Source organism: Hydra viridissima, unplaced genomic scaffold, assembly GCF_058129835.1.
Source record: "Hydra viridissima isolate aposymbiotic clone 2 unplaced genomic scaffold, HvirCarnegie_v1 scaffold_2, whole genome shotgun sequence".
Taxonomy (NCBI): domain Eukaryota; kingdom Metazoa; phylum Cnidaria; class Hydrozoa; order Anthoathecata; family Hydridae; genus Hydra; species Hydra viridissima.
In genome coordinates this window covers 26455436-26476670 of record NW_028324301.1, presented here as the reverse complement: position 1 = coordinate 26476670, position 21235 = coordinate 26455436, and the positions used below count along the sequence as shown (strand labels likewise).

The following is a 21235-nucleotide window of genomic DNA, read 5'->3' as shown; positions in this document are numbered from 1 at the left end:
AGAGAGATAACGAGGTTGTTCTTAGCCATCCGTTCTTAAACTAAGCAAAACAGTGAAGTTGTTTGATTAAGTATCACAGTTTGCTGATTTGCACATGCACCATTGCCGAAACTGTGATGCTTGGTTCCTTGATTGGATTGAAGAAGCTCATCACCATGCATTTTACAAGCTGTCCGTTGTTATGTTTTGCAATTCAGTGGTTCTGTTTTGCAATTCATTTTCTGTTTGTTTAAGTATCATCGATGGTGGTGTCGTGCATGCAAACTTTCCGAAACTCTGATGCTTGTTTTTCTTGAATGGAGAGATGAGCTTATACTTTAGGTGACTTTTAAAACTGCAGTAATTAGTGCCTCGAATGGAAAAACGAACTCATTCATTACAGACCAAGGTTGTTCCTGGCCATCCGTTAACATATTAGGCAACAGTACAGCGAAGCTGTTTGTTTTACAAGCTTTTGTCGTTTCGAGAAATCACTACATTAAGCATTCGATGGTGATACACGACTGATGGCCAGGTTCTGATTTTCGAATGAAAAGAAGAGTCGCATCCGACCACCGGTCGGCTTTCGACGCAAAACAGCTGTACACACTCGTCCAACGATCCAGTGACTAACTGTTGCAACGAGAAAGTTAGCTTTATTTGTCGTGCAGATTGTCCGCTTTGACGTAAAATGCTAGAAATTTGCTGAACGCTCGGTTTGCGCCGCCCAAGAGTCATTCTGTTTCTGCGTTGCCAGCGTCTGTCGGCTAAATACAACTGTAGACTCCGCGCAAGCTTTTTCACCGCAAAAGTTGTACAGAGCCACACCGAAGGCTAAAATCGACTTTAAGGTCGAAGGTTAAAATCGACCCTAGAGGTTTGAAAACGACGTCACGAAATTTTCAAGACATCATCGAAGAAAATTACGGCGGCCAGATGCAACTCTTAGTACTAACTTTACTAATCTTAGTACGTTAAGCATTCCAGTCGAGAGATCAGACGTTTTTTCGTCACCTAAGAGACCGGCCGATGCGTTTGCGACGCTGCGGAAAGAAAGAAGATGGCAAACCACAGGGTTGTTACCGTAACAAACCTCCGTGAGTACCTCCATCTCGAGTGGCTTTTGAAGAAACGTTCGTTTTAAACTCAAAGGGATGGTTGTTAAAGCTCACAAACGCCTGGTTAACGATTTTCTAACGGCAGACACCGTGTTTACAATGGATACAGACCGATTAACTGAGCCCAAAGCGCAAGATCTATCAGAAAACTCCTCTAGGTCGATGCAACGAGACGACTAGACACGTGCGTCTAAAGGCATTTTACAATTGAAGGACGCCCCTCGTGGGCCCTTTAACCTTAACCACTAAACTCCTGCTTGATATCCTCGTCCCCAGGTTCCAAACCGTAACCCCAACCCCCTCTAATCCTAACCCCCTTACCCTCTAACTCTCCCCCCTCAAAAAAACAAAAAACATAAAAAAGCAAACAAAACGAAAAAAAAACTTGCTTCCCTCCTCACTTTTAGCTCTAGGATGCAACACCTTTTTGCCGCCCTCCGCTAGAAGGGAGTAGGGAGTAACGAAAGCTTGACATCAAAGTAGCGTTTCGTATGAGATTTGTTTGCCAAAATTTGAGCGTTTTTAAAAAAGCCAAGACTTCGTCAGAGGGGTTTCTTCTTTTCTCCTAAAGCTATCGATCGATTAAAAAGCTCAAAGCAAAGAAATTCAAAACAAAATACAAAAACGGGAAGTTTTAGTTTCTGCACCACAAGCCAAGCACTAGTTCAAACTGGAGATAATAAAAGGAAATCGAATGATCTCACTTCTCAAACCACTGAGCTGCCATTGGTCGGCAGTCTCTTGTTTGGAGACCATTGAGCTGCCATTGGTTGGCTGTTTAATCGTTGCGATTGGTCGGCAGTTTTATCGTTGGAGACCATTGAGAGATATAAAAGGAATTTTTTTTTTGAGCACAACATTAAACGTTAAATCGTTAGATGTTGTTATAAAGGCACCATTAGAATGCGATGTCCTCAAATATTTTCCTCGATATTTTAATAAGTAAACAAAAACAAAACTAAGTCTTGCAACTGGCGAAAACTTTCAATAAGCAAACAAAGCAACAACTTTCCTTTCGAGTTTTTTACATTTTAAACAAAAGACAAACAAAGAAAAAAAAAAACAAACAAAAACAAAAACAAAAACAAAAAAACAAAACAAAAACAAAACAGAAAAGGGAGAATGAGTGAGTCGACTGATTTCGCTCAACTGTCTTAAACGAGAAGTCATAAACGTTTGCTTGTGCCAGCAAGTTGCAAATTAAGTTGTAAATGAACTGCACCGCAAAAACTTAACCACAGTTTATTAAGCATATTAAGCCTTTGCTGACATGTTAAGACATTTTAAGCCTTTGCTATTATCATGAGGCTTTTGCTCCACGAGCCAAAAAAGTACGCTAGAGTTGACAAACTGCATCGCGGTCGAAAAGTGTAATTACGCCAACACTTTTATCCGTTTTAAGCATTTCGTTTTCGCACGAACAACAATTAAAGCAGCTCGTTGAGCTTAACGACGTTCGTATTTTTTTTCGAAGCCAAAACTTCGGCTATAAGTAGAATGAAGAGGCACTTCGAAAAACAACAAAGCTGTTCGCAGTCGATAGCAACGAGCGACAACATCTCTGCGAGTCTGGCATCAAGGTAAACAGTTTTTTTACATTTTCATTTGTTAGTGCCACTTTTGCGTACATTATGTATTCAAAAATTTGTTGCTGACGCTAGATTTTTCGTTTTCAATGAACAACAGTTGCAACCTCTAGCCGTTTGCTAAAACAGCTTGCTAGGACAACCAAATCAATCATATGTTGTGAAAATTTCTTTTTGTTCAACTGACTAAGGAAGATCGAGCGAACGCTTTTTTTTTTATAACTTGTTTGTATCATATTGCTATTAAGAAAACAGCGTTGTGTATACTAAACGTGACATAATTGGCAATTATCCGTAACTAAAAATAAGATAGAAATTACAAACTTGATACCATATTTTAATTACTCTAACAAAACTAGACGTCATCGCGTGAGAAAATAAATGTTCATAACACATAACCTATTTTTTTGTTTTTTTTTTCTTCTCTTTTTTCCTTTTAATCTCTTTTCTTTCGTCCAAAAAGCGTTTTGATTTTTGCCTCGCCACAAGCGATGAAATCGATAAAAAAAACCTGCTCGGACATTCTCAATTCTCAACAACAAAAGCAATCAAAGTTCTAGCTCTCGAGCACGTGCGCCGACAGGTTGATGAAACCGTTCAAATATGCTCGATCGCTAGAATTTAAAGAAAGAAACAAGCCAGAAACAAACCAAAATAAAAAAAAGCCAAAAACAAAAATGGACATCTTTAGAACGCTTAAATTTTATAAAATATTTTCCTCTGCGTTTTTAACCAGCTAAACTGTCGTAAAGTTTTTTCGGTGCAGTTCATTTAAAAAACTTAGTTTTCAACTTTTAAACGTTTTAGACTTCTCGTTTAAGGCAGTCGAAAGAAATGAGTCGACTCACTCTCTCTCTCCCTATTCGGTTTTGTTTTTGTTTATTTGTTTTTGTTTTTTCTTCGTTTGCCTTCGTTTGCCTTTGTTTGCTTTTGGAAAAGTTGTCGCCATGCGAGACTTAGTTTTTTTTTTTTTTTGCTCAAATTGAGCACAAGTGAGTTTCTAGTCTTGAAAGTGTGCAAAGTGTGGGCCAATCTGGTGGCTGGAGTGATGACACGTGAATGCTGGAAATTCCAGACTTTGAGCGGATTCAGCGTACATAGAAAGAAAATGTAGCATTCACGTGGGTCTCTCCTAAGCGTGCCATTGGTCGGTCTGCTGTCCTTAAGTACCCCCCTCCCCCCCCTCAACGTCACGTTTGCTCAACTTTCTCGGTCTTTGGCGCCCAGAGAAAGCTTGAGGAAGGATAAAAAATGGCGAGGTTTCGGTACTGCGTTTTCTGTTTTTCTTATTTGTTTTTGTTTGTTTGCTTGTTTGTTTGTTTGTTTGTTAATTTTTTTAATTTTTTTTTTTTTTGTTTGTTTCGTTCGTTTGTTTGTTTGTTTGTTTCGTTTGCTTCGTTTGTTTTGTGATGTTTTGTTTTCCCTTCTTGATGGCACAAAACAGAAGCAAACAAGACTTTCGGTTATATTCGGTTATATTCGGTTCAATAAAAGTTTGTTGGTTTCTGCACAACAACAACAACAACCACAACAACAAAAGTCCCTCTGTCCCTCAAAAGCAGTTTCTCCTCTGTCCTAAAGAAGAGCCTCTTTGTAATCGATCTTGTCTGAATGCAGCTCTCCTTTTGCCTACAGGTTTTTATTCCAACCCTTTTGTTGTTGTTAGTGCCATGTTGTTGTTATTGTTATACTCTGTAAAAGCAGTTGTTGCTGTTGTACTTGTTTGTTGTTTCTAAAGACACTGTTGTTGCTGCTGTTAGCGCTGTTAGTAATCACCCACTTGGCTTGTATTTTTGTTTCTTGTTTTTGTTTTTTGTTTTATTTATAAACACTCTCTGAGTAAGTGATGCTGTTGCTGTTGTTGTTGTTACAGTTGCAATGAGTGTTTGTTAATGTTCCCCCACTTGGCTTGTACTTTTGTTTTCTGTTTTGTTTTTTTTTTGTTTTTGTTTTTTTTTTCTCAACACTCTCTGAGTAAGTGATGCTGTTGCTGTAGTCGTTGTTATAGTTGCAATGAGTGTTTGTTAATGTTCACCAACTTGGCTTGTTTATAATCTATTTTATTTTATCAACACTCTCTGAGTCAGTGATGGTGTTGCTGTTGCTGTTGTCGTTATTATGCTTGCAATGGGAGTTGTTACTGTTCACCCACTTTGCTTGTTTTGTTTTTATTTCTTTATTTTATCAACACCCTTTGAGCCAGTGATGCTGTTGCTGTTGTTGTTGTTATAGTTGCAATGAGTGTTGTTAATGTTCACCCACTTTGCTTGTGTTTTTGTTTTTGTTTATCAACACCCTTTGTGTCAGTGATGCTGTTGCTGTTGTTCTTATTACAGTTGCAATGAGTGTTTGTTAATGTTCACCAACTTGGCTTGTTTATAATCTATTTTGTTTTATCAACACTCTCTGAGTCAGTGATGCTGATGCTGTTGTTGTTATTGTGCTTGCAATAAGTGTTGTTAATGTTCACCCACTTTGCTTGTTTTGTTTGTGCTTTTGTTTTTGTTTATCAACACCCTTTGAGTCACTGATGCTGTTGCTGTTGGTGTTATTATAGTTGCAATGAGTGTTAATGTTCACCCACTTTGCTTGCTTTATTTGTTTGTTGCTTTTTTTTTTATCAACACCCTGCGAGTTAGTGATGCTGTTGCTGCTTTTGTCATTTTACTTGTATTTATAGTTGTTACTGTTCAGCCACTTTGCTTGTTTTTTAATCTGTTTTATTTTATCACCACTCTCTGAGTCAGTGATGATGTTGCTGATGCTGTTGTTGTTATTTTACTTGCAATGATAGCTGTTACTGTTCAGCCACTTTGCTTGTTTTGTTTGTTTGTTTGTTTGTTTTTTTTATCAATATCCTCTGAGTAAGTGATGCTGTTGCTGTTGTTGTTGTTATAGTTGCAATGAGTGTTTGTTAATGTTCCCCCCCTTGGCTTGTACTTCTGTTTTCTGTTTTGTTTTGTTTTTGTTTTTTTTGTTGTTTTTTTTCTCAACACTCTCTGAGTAAGTGATGCTGTTGCTGTAGTCGTTGTTATAGTTGCAATGAGTGTTTGTTAATGTTCACAAACTTGGCATGTTTATAATCTATTTTATTTTATCAACACTCTCTGAGTCAGTGATGCTGATGCTGTTGTTGTTATTATGCTTGCAATAAGTGTTGTTAATGTTCACCCACTCTGCTTGTTTTGTTTGTGCCTTTGTTTTTGTTTATCAACACCCTTTGAGTCACTGATGCTGTTGCTGTTGGTGTTATTATAGTTGCAATGAGTGTTAATGTTCACCCACTTTGCTTGCTTTATTTGTTTGTTGCTTTTTTTTTTATCAACACCCTGCGAGTTAGTGATGCTGTTGCTGCTTTTGTCATTTTACTTGTATTTATAGTTGTTACTGTTTAGCCACTTTGCTTGTTTTTTAATCTGTTTTATTTTATCACCACTCTCTGAGTCAGTGATGATGTTGCTGATGCTGTTGTTGTTATTTTACTTGCAATGATAGCTGTTACTGTTCAGCCACTTTGCTTGTTTTTTTTTGTTTTTGTTTTGTTTGTTTGTTTGTTTGTTTTTTTATATATCCTCTGAGTTAGTGATGCTGTTGTTGTTATTATGCTTTCAATGAGAGCTGTTACTGTTCACCCACTTTGTTTGTTTATAATCTGTTTTATTTTATCAACACTCTCTGAGTCAGTGATGCTGATGCTGATGCTGTTGTTGTTATTATGCTTGCAGTGAGAGTTGTTACTGTTCACCCACTTTGCTTGCTTATTGTCTATTTTATTTTGTCAACACTCTCTGAGTCAGTGATGCTGATGCTGATGCTGTTGTTGTTATTATGCTTGCAATGAGAGTTGTTACTGTTCACCCAATTTGCTTGTTTTGTTTTTTTATTTGTTTTTTTGTTTGTTTTTGTTTTGCTTGTTTTTTTTTATCAATACCCTCTGAGTCAGTGATGCTGTTGCTGTTGTTGTTGTTGTTGTTATAGTTGCAATGAGTGTTTGTTAATGTTCCCCCACTTGGCTTGTACTTTTGTTTTCTTTTTTGTTATGTCAACACTCTCTGAGTCAGTGATGCTGATGCTGTTGTTATTATGCTTGCAATGAGAGTTGTTACTGTTGTAGTTATGTCTGTCATTTGTCCTTGTTAGCAAGTTCTATTTGCCCTCTCTTGCCTTTTTTCAACACAGTTTCTTTCTTTTGAGTCATATGGTTGCGAGATCCTCTCAAACTCCATCTCTTTATTTATTTGTTTCTTTTTTTTTTTTTTTTTTCTCATTCTCCTTCTCATAATAGCAATCACTGCTGCCACCATGCATGTAATGCTAGTTGCTCTCATTCTTTTTCATTTGCTAGTGGAAACTTTGTTTCTTCTTGTTGCTCTCTTTTCTTTCTTTTTTCTCTTTTGCAGAGGATTCGAAAAAACACAGCTCTTCCCTGCAGTTGTAAACATTCCAGGATTCCAGGATGCAGGCAGAAGAAAAACACACTCACTAACTGTCTTCTTTTTTTTAGCATAAACCGTTGCAAACAAACACCTGAACATGTCTTCTTCACAAGAAAACAACACTGTTGTTGCCCCTTCTCCGAACTCTAAAGCGAAAAAAAAGAAAAGAAGGCAGTCACAAGAACAGAGAGACTTAAAGCTCAAAAACAAAGTCAGGGCCGCATTAGTTGCAGCGTGTGGCTCCGTAAACAGGGTTGTACCTTTCTATGGTACCAAGAAGAGGTACGCTGTTAGCTGTCCGATGCCTTTGTGCAAACATTCCTCCACAAGCATTAAAAGACACTTGACTAAAAAAGATCATTCTTGGACTTTGGATGAAGCTTCCATCTTTTACTCTGCAATGGTCAGGAAGTTTCAGCATGCTCGTCTCGAACGCAAGTCCGGCTGTCCAAAACCTTACCCCTGTTTGCAATGTTGGAAGTATTACGACCGACTGGACATACACTTGAAAGAGACTCATTTCTACGATTCCAAGACGATCAAACAAAAGATTGCAGAGGCAAAGCGATACGACAACGACAAGCTCTATGTCCCTCAATTTATTCGACCTGCCTTCTTTGGTATTAAGCCAGTAGCTGAACAAGCGTCTGCATCAGGCTCTGCATCCTCTGCTCCTGGGCCTTCCTCCTCTTTTTCTTCTCCGGTTCTTTCCTCTGATCCTCTTTTAAGCTTGCCCTCATCAGTTGCTGGTTCGTCCGAGGCTCCTTCTGCAAACCACTGCACCTCTGTAGAAAACAAAGAGCTGAACACCGAATCCGTCCTAGACTCTGATTTTAATTCCTTAAAGCACTTGGTTTCCAACTCCTCCGTCTTGACAGAAGATAAGAGACTCTTGTTTCAGCTGGACAAAGATGCTTTTCACTTTTATTACCAGTCAGCAGATGAGCTCTTCAGAGATTTTGAAAAGTGGCTTGTGGTAGCCAACAACAACACTTTGTCACAAGCAAAGATCTACAAAAATGCAGTTGTTGAAATATTGACATGTTGTGACAGCACGCTGACGCTGCACCCGAACGCTCTCACCAATTCCAACGTTTTGGAGGATAGATACTTTTCCATGCACTTTAAAAACATTCAGCTCAATTCCAAGCTGAGTGAACTTGACCAAACAAAAGCCATGTCTTGTCACACGTTGTACAACCGCCTTGTCTACCTTTGTCTCCTGTTTCGTTTCAGTGAAGCCAGGAATGTCTATTTCGGACTTTCTCATGAGGCCATCCGACGTTTGCGCTGCAAGGTGGAGGAGTTACAAAAAGTGCTGAGGCCCTTTCGTTCTTTGAGGAGGAGCCTTGTGAAAAGCAAAAAATGCATCAACATCATCAATGTCAGTTTGCTGAACGAATATGGCAAGTCTGCATACGTAAGACAGTTAGTGGAATCGATTAGAAAGCCGTCTCTTACACCGACTAGAGACAATGCTGTGTCTCTACGAAACCATCTTCTGCTCTCTGTCACTGTAATTAACAGTTTAAGAAAATCTAACATTGCTCTTTTAAACATTAGAGACTACATGGCTGCTGAGAAGAGTGAGTGTGGATATTGCATTGTGCAAGAGCGCTACAAAACAGCATACAAGTACGGAGCCAAAAACATTCTAGTGCCGAACGACTTGAAAGTGTTGATCGATATTTATTTGCTGAGATACAGAGACCTTCTTGTCAACGACTCTCACTACATGGCTGCAGACACCAAGACTGTTTTGGAGTTGAGCGACTGCTACAGGCCCCTTTTTCCATCGATGAGACCCAACAAAGACGAATGTGTGACACTCGGTGCAACTAGAGTGCCTGTTTACCAGATGGGTTCCTCTGCTATCTCCTCTTGCCTGACGTCCTGCTTCAGAAAAAGCCAAGTAAACATTCCCATGAAGCGTCTTACTCCCACTTGCATTCGCGGTTCGATAGCCACTTACTTTGCCAACAACAGCAAAGAAGATCGCGAGCGGTTTGCTACACTCTACATGAAGCACAGCAGGAACACAATGGATAGCTTTTATGTGTCCCAGTGGAACGCTGCAGAGGAGTTGCGCTTTGCCCTGGGCATCGGACAGTCCTTCGGAGTCATAGAGTCTTTGACTGTTGAAAAGTCTGAGAGACCACCAAAGAAGGAGAAGGATGTGATGGACTGGCTCCAAACTAATGCAGAGGAGTACGGTTTTCATGAGGTTGAGGACATCTTTGAGGAAGATTTAGACTCCGGTTCTGACTCTGAAGAATGTGCTGCTACTTTCAGCTGTACCACAGTGGTTCCGTTTTCTCCAGCTGTAGAAAACAATGTTCCTTTAGAGGATAGCAACGACCATGCCGTAGATTTCTTGTGTGAACCTACCTCAACTCCTGTTTCGTCTGTTCCATCTGAACAAACAATCGCTGGTCCAGTTCTTGAACTATCCCCTGCTCTTGCACAACTAGTTCCTAACGAACAAGCTGTTTGTATGGATGTAGATCAGACTCTAGCTGTTCCTGTTGGCACAGCTTGTTCTCCTCTTGCATTAACATTATTTCCTGATGAACCGGATTTTATTGAACACCATGCAAAACTTTCTCCAGTTTACTTTAATGAGCAAGTGGTTGCCAAACCTGTTTCTGCTTCTCCTTCTCAGCAAGTCGCTTTCTGTCCTTCAAAAGAGGTCTTTTCTGTTCCTCTGACTCCTAGCCTTGTTGCTTTTCAGCAAACATTGGCCAAACCCAGTTTGTTTCTTTCATCTGATCCAGTTTCAGCTGTTCCTGTCCAACAGGCTGGTACTGTTCTTGCAAAGCAGCTCTCACCTTATGCTGTTCAATCTGTTGGTAGCCTATTTAGCCAAAGTCTTGCCTCTACATCCAGAGGTAAATTCTTTTTGATTTTTGATTTTTGATTTTTATGCAAATCTCAACACGCTTTCAAAAAATGAAAATGCCCAAATCAACTCCTTGCTCTATTGTTATTGTTAGAGCTGTAAAAAAAACAAAACAAAACAAAAAAACAACACAGAAGTGTGTATGTATTTGTTGCAGGACTAATTCTGTGATTGCTTAAATGTTTATACAAGTGAATGATACTAAAACTGATTATGTTTTAGAAGTAAAAGATCCAAGAAGAAAAAAAATCAAGTTGGAAATGCCATCTTTCACTCAAGAACTCATCGGTAATGTAAAACCTAATTTATACAAAGATATATAAACACAAACCTCTTCTTGCACAATTTCAGATGGTTAACTGTTAACAAAAACTAGCCATCATTGCTAAGTGCACTTTTAGAAAGTTGTGTCTACCCGATTTCTAATGATGAAGTTAGAAACATCACCGTTAGAAATCATGCACAGCTTGTTATCATCTCTAACACTTAGAAACTGTTGATGGTTTTTATGAATTAGAAAAATGAACATGGTTTTATTTTATTTCAGGATCAACTCAGCCAAGAACAAAGGAAAACAAAGCAGAAGTTAGCCAATGCCATTTAGGTAATCTTTCAAAAACCAGTTATTGCTATCAGTGCAAACAATAAGGTCAACAAAAAAAAATAAATAAAAAAACAGAATAAATCTTGTCTTACTTCAGAACCAAATGAATATTTGATTTAATCACTTTGTGTTATGACTTGAGTTTGTAAAATTTTAGATGAAATAGTTGAAGAGCTGAATGCTTGCCCTGGCCACAACGAATGGTTCAACACCAGAAGTTTTCCACGATGTGCAGCTTTGGTGTTGGCATACATCTTGCAAGACGTGTTTACAGATGTAAGCTCAAGTTGCTCGTACAAAGATTACCTTGGCATCTTGGCAAATCATAGCAGTGACAAGCTCATTCATGTCTTGCAAAAGTACTCCTACCAAAGCCATATTAAAGACAAAATTAAAAACATGAAGCTAAAAATTCAAAAAGAGGGTAGTTTAGAAAAGTTTGTTCAATATGGCAATATCGTGAAACCATTTATGTAGTTTAGATAAGTTTGTTCAGTTTGGCAATAAAGATGGGCCTTTTGTGTAGTTTGTTTTATCTATGCTTTTGCAAATATTTTTATCTGTTTCGCTAAAGACATAATAAACAAGAAGTTCTGTTAAACTGTTCTCACATTTCTTATTTAAAGATAGTTCAAACTTTTTTTTATCTTTAAAAAAAAAAAAAGAAGTCGTTTTGTTATTCTGTGAAAACTTTTAATAGAGTTGCATTTAGAATTACTTCTGATGTTTTTAAGAGTTTGTTAAAAAGCAAAATAATATTTCCTGTGATGTTAAACTGCATAAGTGAAATTTAAAAAAGGAAAACTGCTCCAACCATTTTTCGGAAAAAGAAATCAAAAAGTTCCTTATTTTAAAAGATCTAGACATCCATTTCTTCTTCAGCAAAATAGCGAGGCTTTTTTATGAACTCTTACTCTCTATTTTTTCATATCTTTACACAAAGGATTTTATTTAGTTCAATGTAAACATACATAGAAGTATATTATGTTTTTTTTTTTTTTTTTGTTTTTATGCAGTCTAACTTTTGTTTCACTTCTATTTTATTTTACGTTTATCTTGTATTTTATCATGCCTTATTGGTTTTTGCGTTTTGTGATGTCAAGCTGCGTAAGCTAAACTTAAAAGGGGAAAACTACGCTAACTTTTCTTTGAAAAAATATTCAAGAAGTACCTTAAACGAAAGAGAAAGCACACGAATCTTGCCATCCAATTCTTCTTCTGCAAAGTAGCGAGGCTTTTTATGTACTTTTGCTCTCTAATTTATCTCTATTTACGCAAAGGGTTTTATTTCAATGTAAACACGTATAAAAGAATACTTTGTTAAAAATAATGTTAAAGGAGTTGCGAAAAAAAAAACGTCTGAATAAAGTTTCTTTACAAAAAAAACAACTAAGAAACAAGCGCGCCTAAGAAAAACCAGATCGCGATTCACTAAGTCAAAAAACGAAAGAAACAAAGTTTAAAAGGTCTTTCTAGACAACAAATTCTATTTTTGGCAATGCAGTTTTTGTATTTATGCAACCTAACTTTTGTTTGACTTCTATTTTATTTTACGTTTACCTTGTATTTTATCTTGCCTTTTTGTGTTTTGTGATGTCAAGCTACATAATCTAAACTTAAAAGAAGGAAACTAGGCTAACTTTTCTAGTAGAATATTATGTTGTTGGTTTTGTATGCAGCCTAACTTTAGTTTCATCTATATTTTATTTTGCGTTTATTTATATTTTATCTTGTCTTTTTGAGTTTTGTATTTTGTGATGTCAAGCTACATAATTTAAACTTAAAAGAAGAAAACTAGGCTAACTTTTCTTTGAAAAATTGTTCAAAAACTACCTTACACCGATAGAGATAGCTCACGAATTTAAAAAGTTGCATCTATTCATCTTCTTCTTCAGCAAAGTAAAGCTTTTTATGCACTTTTACTCTCTAACTTACCTATATTTGCGTAAAGGATTTTATTTAATTCAATTTAAACATAACTAGTAGAATATTATGTTGTTGGTTTTGTATGCAGCCTAACTTTAGTTTCATCTATATTTTATTTTGCGTTTATCTTATATTTTATCTTGTCTTTTTGAGTTTTATATTTTGTGATGTCAAGCTACATAAGCTAAACTTTAAAGAGGAAATTTACGCTAACCTGTCTTTGAAAAACTATTCAAAAACTACCTTTAACAAAGTAGCGAGGCTTTTTATGCGCTTTTACTCTCTAACATACCTATTTTTGCGCAAAGGATTTTATTTAATTCAATTTAAACATGCCTAGTAGATTATTATGTTGTTGGTTTTTTATGCAGCCTAACTTTAGCTACATCTATTTTTCATTTTACGTTTGTCTTATATTTTATTTTATCTTTTTGTGTTCTGTGATGTCAAGCTACATAAGCTAATGTTAAAAGAGGAAAGCTGCGCTAACCTTTCTTTGAAAAACTATTCGAAATCTATTTTTGAGATAATCTAGATTTAAAAGAGGAACACTACGCTAATTTTGCTTTGAAAAAACTCTCGAAAACTAACTTATTCGATAGAGATAGCACACAAATTTAAAAAATTGTATCTACTCATCCACTTCTTCTACAGCAAAGTACTGAGGCTTTTTATGCCCTTTTATTCTCTAACATACCTATATTTGCGCAAAGGATTTTATTTAACTCAATGTAAACATACATAGAAGAGTATTGTTACCCGTTTGTTTTATGCAGCCTAACTTTAGTTTCATCTATACATTATATTGCGTTTACCTTATATTTTATCTTGCCTTTGTTAGTTTTGTGTTTTGTTATGTCAAGCTTCATAATCTAATCTTAAAAGGGGAAAACTGCGCTAACTTTTCTTTGAAAAAGTACTCAAAAAGGACCTAAATCGATATAGATAGCTCACAATTTTAAAAAGTTGCATATAGTCATCTTCTTCTTCAGCAAAGTATCGAGGCTTTTTATGGATTTTTACTCTAACTTTCCTATATTTGCGCAAAGGACATTATTTAATTCAACTTAAACATGCCTAGTAGATTATTATGTTGTTGGTTTTTTATGCAGTCTAAACTTTGTTACATCTATATTTTACGATTAACTTATATTTTATCTTGCCTTTTTGAGCTTTGTGTTCTGTGATGTCAAGCTACATAGTCTAAACATAAAAGAGGAAAACTACGCTAAACTTGCTTTGAAAAACTATTCAAAAACTACCTTTAACAAAGTAGCGAGGCTTTTCATGCACTTTTACTCTCTAACATACCTACATTTGCGCAAAGGATTTTATTTAATTCAATTTAAACATGCCTAGTAGATTATTATGTTGTTGGTTTTTTATGCAGCCTAACTTTAGTTTCATCTATATTATGTTTTAGGTTTATCATATATTTTATCTTTTCTTTTTGAGTTTTGAGTTTTGTGATGCCAAGCAACTTAAGCTAAACTTAAAAGTGGAATGCTACGCTAACCTTTCTTTGAAAATCTATTCATAAACTACCCTAGACAAAAGCTAGATTTAAAAGAGGAAAACTACACTATTTTTACTTTGAAAAAACTTTCGAAAACTACCTTAATCGATAGAGATAGCACACGATTTTAAAAAATTGCATATAGTCATCCACTACTTCTGCAGCAAAGTAGCGAGGCTCTTTATGCACTTTTTCTCACTAGTTTGCTTATATTTACGCAAAGGAATTCATTTAATTCAATCCAAACATATATAGAAGATTATTATGTTACGATTTTTTTTTTCTTTTATGCAGCCTAACATTTATTTCACCTACATTTTATTTTACGATTAACTTTTATATTACCTTTCCTTTTAGTGTTTTGTGTTTTGTGATGTCAAGCTACATAAGCCAAACTTTAAAGAGGAAAACTACGCTAAGCTTTCTTTGAAAAACTATTCAAAAACTACCTTAAACAAAGTAGCGAGGCTTTTTATGCACTTTTACTCTCTAACATACCTACATTTGTGCATAGGGTTTTATTAGATTCTAGTAGGTTATTACGTTGTTGTTTTTTTATGCAGTCTAACTTTAGCTTCATCTATATTTTATTTTACGTTTATCTTATATTTTATTTTGTCTTTTTGAATTTTGTGTTTTGTGATGTCAAGCTACATAAGCTAAACTTAAAAGAGGAAAGCTACGCTAACCTTTCTTTGAAAAGCTGTTCAAAAACTACCTTAGACATAATCTAGATTTAAAAGAGAAAGACTACGCTATTTTTGCTTTGAAAAATCTTTCGAAAACTACCTTAATCGATAGAGATAGCACAGGATTTTAAAAAGTTGTATCTAGTCATCCACTTCTTTCACAGCAAAGTAGCGAGGCTTTCTATGCGCTTTTACTCTCTAACATACCTATTTTTGCGCAAAGGATTTTATTTAATTCAATTTAAACATGCCTAGTAGATTATTATGTTGTTGGTTTTTTATGCTGCCTAACTTTAGCTACATCTATTTTTCATTTTACGTTTGTCTTATATTTTATTTTTTTATCTTTTTGTGTTCTGTGATGTCAAGCTACATAAGCTAATGTTAAAAGAGGAAAGCTGCGCTAACCTTTCTTTGAAAAACTATTCGAAATCTATTTTTGAGATAATCTAGATTTAAAAGAGGAACACTACGCTAATTTTGCTTTGAAAAAACTCTCGAAAACTAACTTATTCGATAGAGACAGCACACAAATTTAAAAAATTGTATCTACTCATCCACTTCTTCTTTTTATGGATTTTTACTCTCTTATTTACCCAAATTTGCGCAAAGGACTTTACTTAATTCAACTTAAACATGTCTAGTAGATTATTAAGTTGTTTGTTTTTTATGCAGCCTAACTTTAGTTTCATTTATATTTTATTTTACGTTTATCTGATACTTTATCTTGTCTTTTTGTGTGTTGTTTTGTCAAGCTACATAAGCTAAACTTAAAAGTGGAAAAGTACGCTAACCTTTCTTTGAAAATCTATTCAAAAACTGCCTTAGACATAAGCTAGATTTAAAAGAGGAAGACTACGCTATTTATGCTTTTAAAAAACTTTCGAAAAATACCTTAATCCATTGAGGTAGTGCACGAATTTACAAAGTTGTATCTAGTCATCCACTTCTTCTATAGCAAAGTAGCGAGGCTTTTTATGCACTTTTGCGTTCTAATTTATCTCTGTTTACGCATATGGTTTTTGTTTATTTCTATGTAATGATATACAAAAGAGTATTTTGTTAAAGATTATGCTGCAGGAGCTGCGTAAAAAAACTCTGGCGACCTTTCCTTAAGAAAAAAGCAACTGAAAGACATGTGCGCCTTAGAAAATTCAAATCGCGATTCACCAAATTAAAAGACGAAAAGAACGAACTTTAAAAGCTCTCACTAGACATTTGTGTTTATGATAGGCAATGCAGTTTTTGATTTTATGCAGCCTAACATTTGTTTCATCTATATCTTATTTTACGTTTATCTTATACTTTATCTTGCCTTTTTGAGTTTAGTATTTTGTGATGTCATGCTAAATAAACTATACTTTGCTAATTTTTATTTGAAAAAATATTCAAAAACTACCTGAATTATAAGCTAGATCTAAAGGAGGAAAACTACGCTAACTTTTCTTTAAAAAAAAATATTTAAAAACTACCTTAAACATAAGCTATATCCAAAAGAGGAAAACTATGCTAACTTTTCTTTAAAAAAATATTTAAAAACTACCTTAAACATAAGCTAGATCTAAAAGAGGAAAACTACGCTAACTTTTCTTTGAAAAAATACTCAAAAACTACCTTAAACATAAGCTAGATCTAAAAGAGGAAAACTATGCTAACTTTTTTTTAAAAAAATATTTAAAAACTACCTTAAACATAAGCTAGATCTAAAAGAGGAAAACTACGCTAACTTTTCTTTGAAAAAATACTCAAAAACTACCTTAAACATAAGCTAGATCTAAAAGAGGAAAACTACGCTAACTTTTCTTTGAAAAAATACTCAAAAACTACCTTTAAACATGATTTAAATTTAAAAAAGGAAAACTACGCTAACATTTCTTTGAAAAAATATTCAAAAAGTACCTTAATCGAAAGAGATAGCACACGAAATTAAAAAGTTGCATTTAGTCATCCGTTTCTTCTTCATCAAAGTAGCGAGGCGTTTATGCACTTTTTATTCTCTAAGTTATCTCTACTTACGCAAATGGCTTTTGTTTATTTCAATGTAAAACTTTTCAAAAGAGTATTTTGTTAAAGATTATGCTGCAGGGGCTGTGTAAGAAAACTCTGGTGACCTTTCTTTAAGAAAAAGCAACTAAAGTAGATGTGCGCCTAAGAAAATCCAAATTGCGATTCACTAAATTAAAAGACATATACAACAAACTTTAAAAGTGAAACTATTTTTACAAGCGTATTTGGTAAAGATGAAATGTTCTTATGACATTTTAACGTTACGAAAGGGATTTTCTTCTGTTCAAATATTTATTACAATTTAAAGTGTTAAATAATGTTACAGAAACGACCTAAAACGCCTGTTGTATTAATTTAAACGAACAAAATAGATAAAAAAAAAAGAAAAACTATCATTAAAAAAAAAAAAGTAAAAAAAGAAAAGAAATAGAAGTTGAGGAAAAATAAAAATAAGAACTTCTAACAAAGAGCTCTTCTTTTTATTTTTCAGATTTTAGATGCTTAATTCCTTGAATGAAAAGTTGAACTGATGACCCACTACTAAGGTTGTTCCTAGCCTTCCGTTCTCAAACTAGGCCATTCTGAGAGGCTGTTTGATTAAGTACCGTTGATAGTAGTATCGCACGTAAGAGACTTCTAAAACTCTGATTATTAATTCCTTGAATGAAGAGATGACTTCATACTCACTAACGAGGTTGTTCTTAGCCATCCGTTCTTAAACTAAGCAAAACAGTGAAGTTGTTTGATTAAGTATCACAGTTTGCTGATTTGCACATGCACCATTGCCGAAACTGTGATGCTTGGTTCCTTGATTGGATTGAAGAAGCTCATCACCATGCATTTTACAAGCTGTCCGTTGTTATGTTTTGCAATTCAGTGGTTCTGTTTTGCAATTCATTTTCTGTTTGTTTAAGTATCATCGATGGTGGTGTCGTGCATGCAAACTTTCCGAAACTCTGATGCTTGTTTTTCTTGAATGGAGAGATGAGCTTATACTTTAGGTGACTTTTAAAACTGCAGTAATTAGTGCCTCGAATGGAGAAACGAACTCATTCATTACAGACCAAGGTTGTTCCTGGCCATCCGTTAACATATTAGGCAACAGTACAGCGAAGCTGTTTGTTTTACAAGCTTTTGTCGTTTCGAGAAATCACTACATTAAGCATTCGATGGTGATACACGACTGATGGCCAGGTTCTGATTTTCGAATGAAAAGAAGAGTCGCATCCGACCACCGGTCGGCTTTCGACGCAAAACAGCTGTACACACTCGTCCAACGATCCAGTGACTAACTGTTGCAACGAGAAAGTTAGCTTTATTTGTCGTGCAGATTGTCCGCTTGGACGTAAAATGCTAGAAATTTGCTGAACGCTCGGTTTGCGCCGCCCAAGAGTCATTCTGTTTCTGCGTTGCCAGCGTCTGTCGGCTAAATACAACTGAAGACTCCGCGCAAGCTTTTTCACCGCAAAAGTTGTACAGAGCCACACCGAAGGCTAAAATCGACTTTAAGGTCGAAGGTTAAAATCGACCCTAGAGGTTTGAAAACGACGTCACGAAATTTTCAAGACATCATCGAAGAAAATTACGGCGGCCAGATGCAACTCTTAGTACTAACTCTACTAATCTTAGTACGTTAAGCATTCCAGTCGAGAGATCAGACGTTTTTTCGTCACCTAAGAGACCGGCCGATGCGTTTGCGACGCTGCGGAAAGAAAGAAGATGGCAAACCACAGGGTTGTTACCGTAACAAACCTCCGTGAGTACCTCCATCTCGAGTGGCTTTTGAAGAAACGTTCGTTTTAAACTCAAAGGGATGGTTGTTAAAGCTCACAAACGCCTGGTTAACGATTTTCTAACGGCAGACACCGTGTTTACAATGGATACAGACCGATTAACTGAGCCCAAAGCGCAAGATCTATCAGAAAACTCCTCTAGGTCGATGCAACGAGACGACTAGACACGTGCGTCTAAAGGCATTTTACAATTGAAGGACGCCCCTCGTGGGCCCTTTAACCTTAACACTAAACTCCTGCTTGATATCCTCGTCCCCAGGTTTCCAAACCGTAACCCCAACCCCCTCTAATCCTAACCCCCTTACCCTCTAACTCTCCCCCCTCAAAAAAACAAAAAACATAAAAAAGCAAACAAAACGAAAAAAAAACTTGCTTCCCTCCTCACTTTTAGCTCTAGGATGCAACACCTTTTTGCCGCCCTCCGCTAGAAGGGAGTAGGGAGTAACGAAAGCTTGACATCAAAGTAGCGTTTTGTATGAGATTTGTTTGCCAAAATTTGAGCGTTTTTAAAAAAGCCAAGACTTCGTCAGAGGGGTTTCTTCTTTTCTCCTAAAGCTATCGATCGATTAAAAAGCTCAAAGCAAAGAAATTCAAAACAAAATACAAAAACGGGAAGTTTTAGTTTCTGCACCACAAGCCAAGCACTAGTTCAAACTGGAGATAATAAAAGGAAATCGAATGATCTCACTTCTCAGACCACTGAGCTGCCATTGGTCGGCAGTCTCTTGTTTGGAGACCATTGAGCTGCCATTGGTTGGCTGTTTAATCGTTGCGATTGGTCGGCAGTTTTATCGTTGGAGACCATTGAGAGATATAAAAGGAATTTTTTTTTTTGAGCACAACATTAAACGTTAAATCGTTAGATGTTGTTATAAAGGCACCATTAGAATGCGATGTCCTCAAATATTTTCCTCGATATTTTAATAAGTAAACAAAAACAAAACTAAGTCTTGCAACTGGCGAAAACTTTCAATAAGCAAACAAAGCAACAACTTTCCTTTCGAGTTTTTTACATTTTAAACAAAAGACAAACAAAGAAAAAAAAAAAACAAACAAAAACAAAAACAAAAACAAAAAAACAAAACAAAAACAAAACAGAAAAGGGAGAATGAGTGAGTCGACTGATTTCGCTCAACTGTCTTAAACGAGAAGTCATAAACGTTTGCTTGTGCCAGCAAGTTGCAAATTAAGTTGTAAATGAACTGCACCGCAAAAACTTAACCACAGTTTATTAAGCATATTAAGCCTTTGCTGACATGTTAAGACATTTTAAGCCTTTGCTATTATCATGAGGCTTTTGCTCCACGAGCCAAAAAAGTACGCTAGAGTTGACAAACTGCATCGCGGTCAAAAAGTGTAATTACGCCAACACTTTTATCCGTTTTAAGCATTTCGTTTTCGCACGAACAACAATTAAAGCAGCTCGTTGAGCTTAACGACGTTCGTATTTTTTTTCGAAGCCAAAACTTCGGCTATAAGTAGAATGAAGAGGCACTTCGAAAAACAACAAAGCTGTTCGCAGTCGATAGCAACGAGCGACAACATCTCTGCGAGTCTGGCATCAAGGTAAACAGTTTTTTTACATTTTCATTTGTTAGTGCCACTTTTGCGTACATTATGTATTCAAAAATTTGTTGCTGACGCTAGATTTTTCGTTTTCAATGAACAACAGTTGCAACCTCTAGCCGTTTGCTAAAACAGCTTGCTAGGACAACCAAATCAATCATATGTTGTGAAAATTTCTTTTTGTTCAACTGACTAAGGAAGATCGAGCGAACGCTTTTTTTTTTATAACTTGTTTGTATCATATTGCTATTAAGAAAACAGCGTTGTGTATACTAAACGTGACATAATTGGCAATTATCCGTAACTAAAAATAAGATAGAAATTACAAACTTGATACCATATTTTAATTACTCTAACAAAACTAGACGTCATCGCGTGAGAAAATAAATGTTCATAACACATAACCTATTTTTTTGTTTTTTTTTTCTTCTTTTTTTCCTTTTAATCTCTTTTCTTTCGTCCAAAAAGCGTTTTGATTTTTGCCTCGCCACAAGCGATGAAATCGATAAAAAAACCTGCTCGGACATTCTCAATTCTCAACAACAAAAGCAATCAAAGTTCAAGCTCTCGAGCACGTGCGCCAACAGGTTGATGAAACCGTTCAAATATGCTCGATCGCTAGAATTTAAAAAAAAAAACAAACCCAGAAACAAACCGAAATAAAAAAAACAAAAACAAAAATGGACATCTTTAGAACGCTTAAATTTTATAAAATATTTTCCTCTGCGTTTTTAACCAGCTAAACTGTCGTAAAGTTTTTTCGGTGCAGCTCATTTAAAAAACTTAGTTTTCAACTTTTAAACGTTTTAGACTTCTCGTTTAAGGCAGTCGAAAGAAATGAGTCGACTTGCTCTCTCTCTCTCCCTTTTCGGTTTTGTTTTTGTTTATTTGTTTTTGTTTTTTCTTCGTTTGCCTTCGTTTGCCTTTGTTTGCTTTTGGAAAAGTTGTCGCCATGCGAGACTTAGTTTTTTTTTTTTTTTGCTCAAATTGAGCACAAGTGAGTTTCTAGTCTTGAAAGTGTGCAAAGTGTGGGCCAATCTGGTGGCTGGAGTGATGACACGTGAATGCTGGAAATTCCAGACTTTGAGCGGATTCAGCGTACATAGAAAGAAAATG

General features: G+C 35.8%; 1 protein-coding gene and 1 long non-coding RNA gene across 4 annotated transcripts in view; both read left to right on the top strand.

Moving 5' to 3' along the window:
* Nucleotides 1-21235, top strand: part of LOC149892638 (uncharacterized) — a 321349-nt gene that overhangs the window by 87771 nt on the left and 212343 nt on the right. The gene's annotated exons all lie outside the window — the stretch shown is intronic.
* LOC149892650 (uncharacterized) lies at nucleotides 3873-11145 on the top strand. 2 transcript variants are annotated; one of them, XM_090080030.1, is made up of 5 exons: nucleotides 3873-3948; nucleotides 7188-10007; nucleotides 10241-10306; nucleotides 10566-10622; nucleotides 10780-11145. In XM_090080030.1, exons 2-5 carry the CDS (start codon nucleotides 7217-7219, stop codon nucleotides 11097-11099), a joined length of 3234 nt encoding a protein of 1077 aa, XP_089936156.1. In that variant the 5' UTR covers nucleotides 3873-3948; nucleotides 7188-7216; the 3' UTR covers nucleotides 11100-11145. The 2 variants fall into 2 exon arrangements, with proteins under 2 accessions (XP_089936156.1, XP_089936157.1); XM_090080031.1 differs by having other exon boundaries at nucleotides 3876-3942.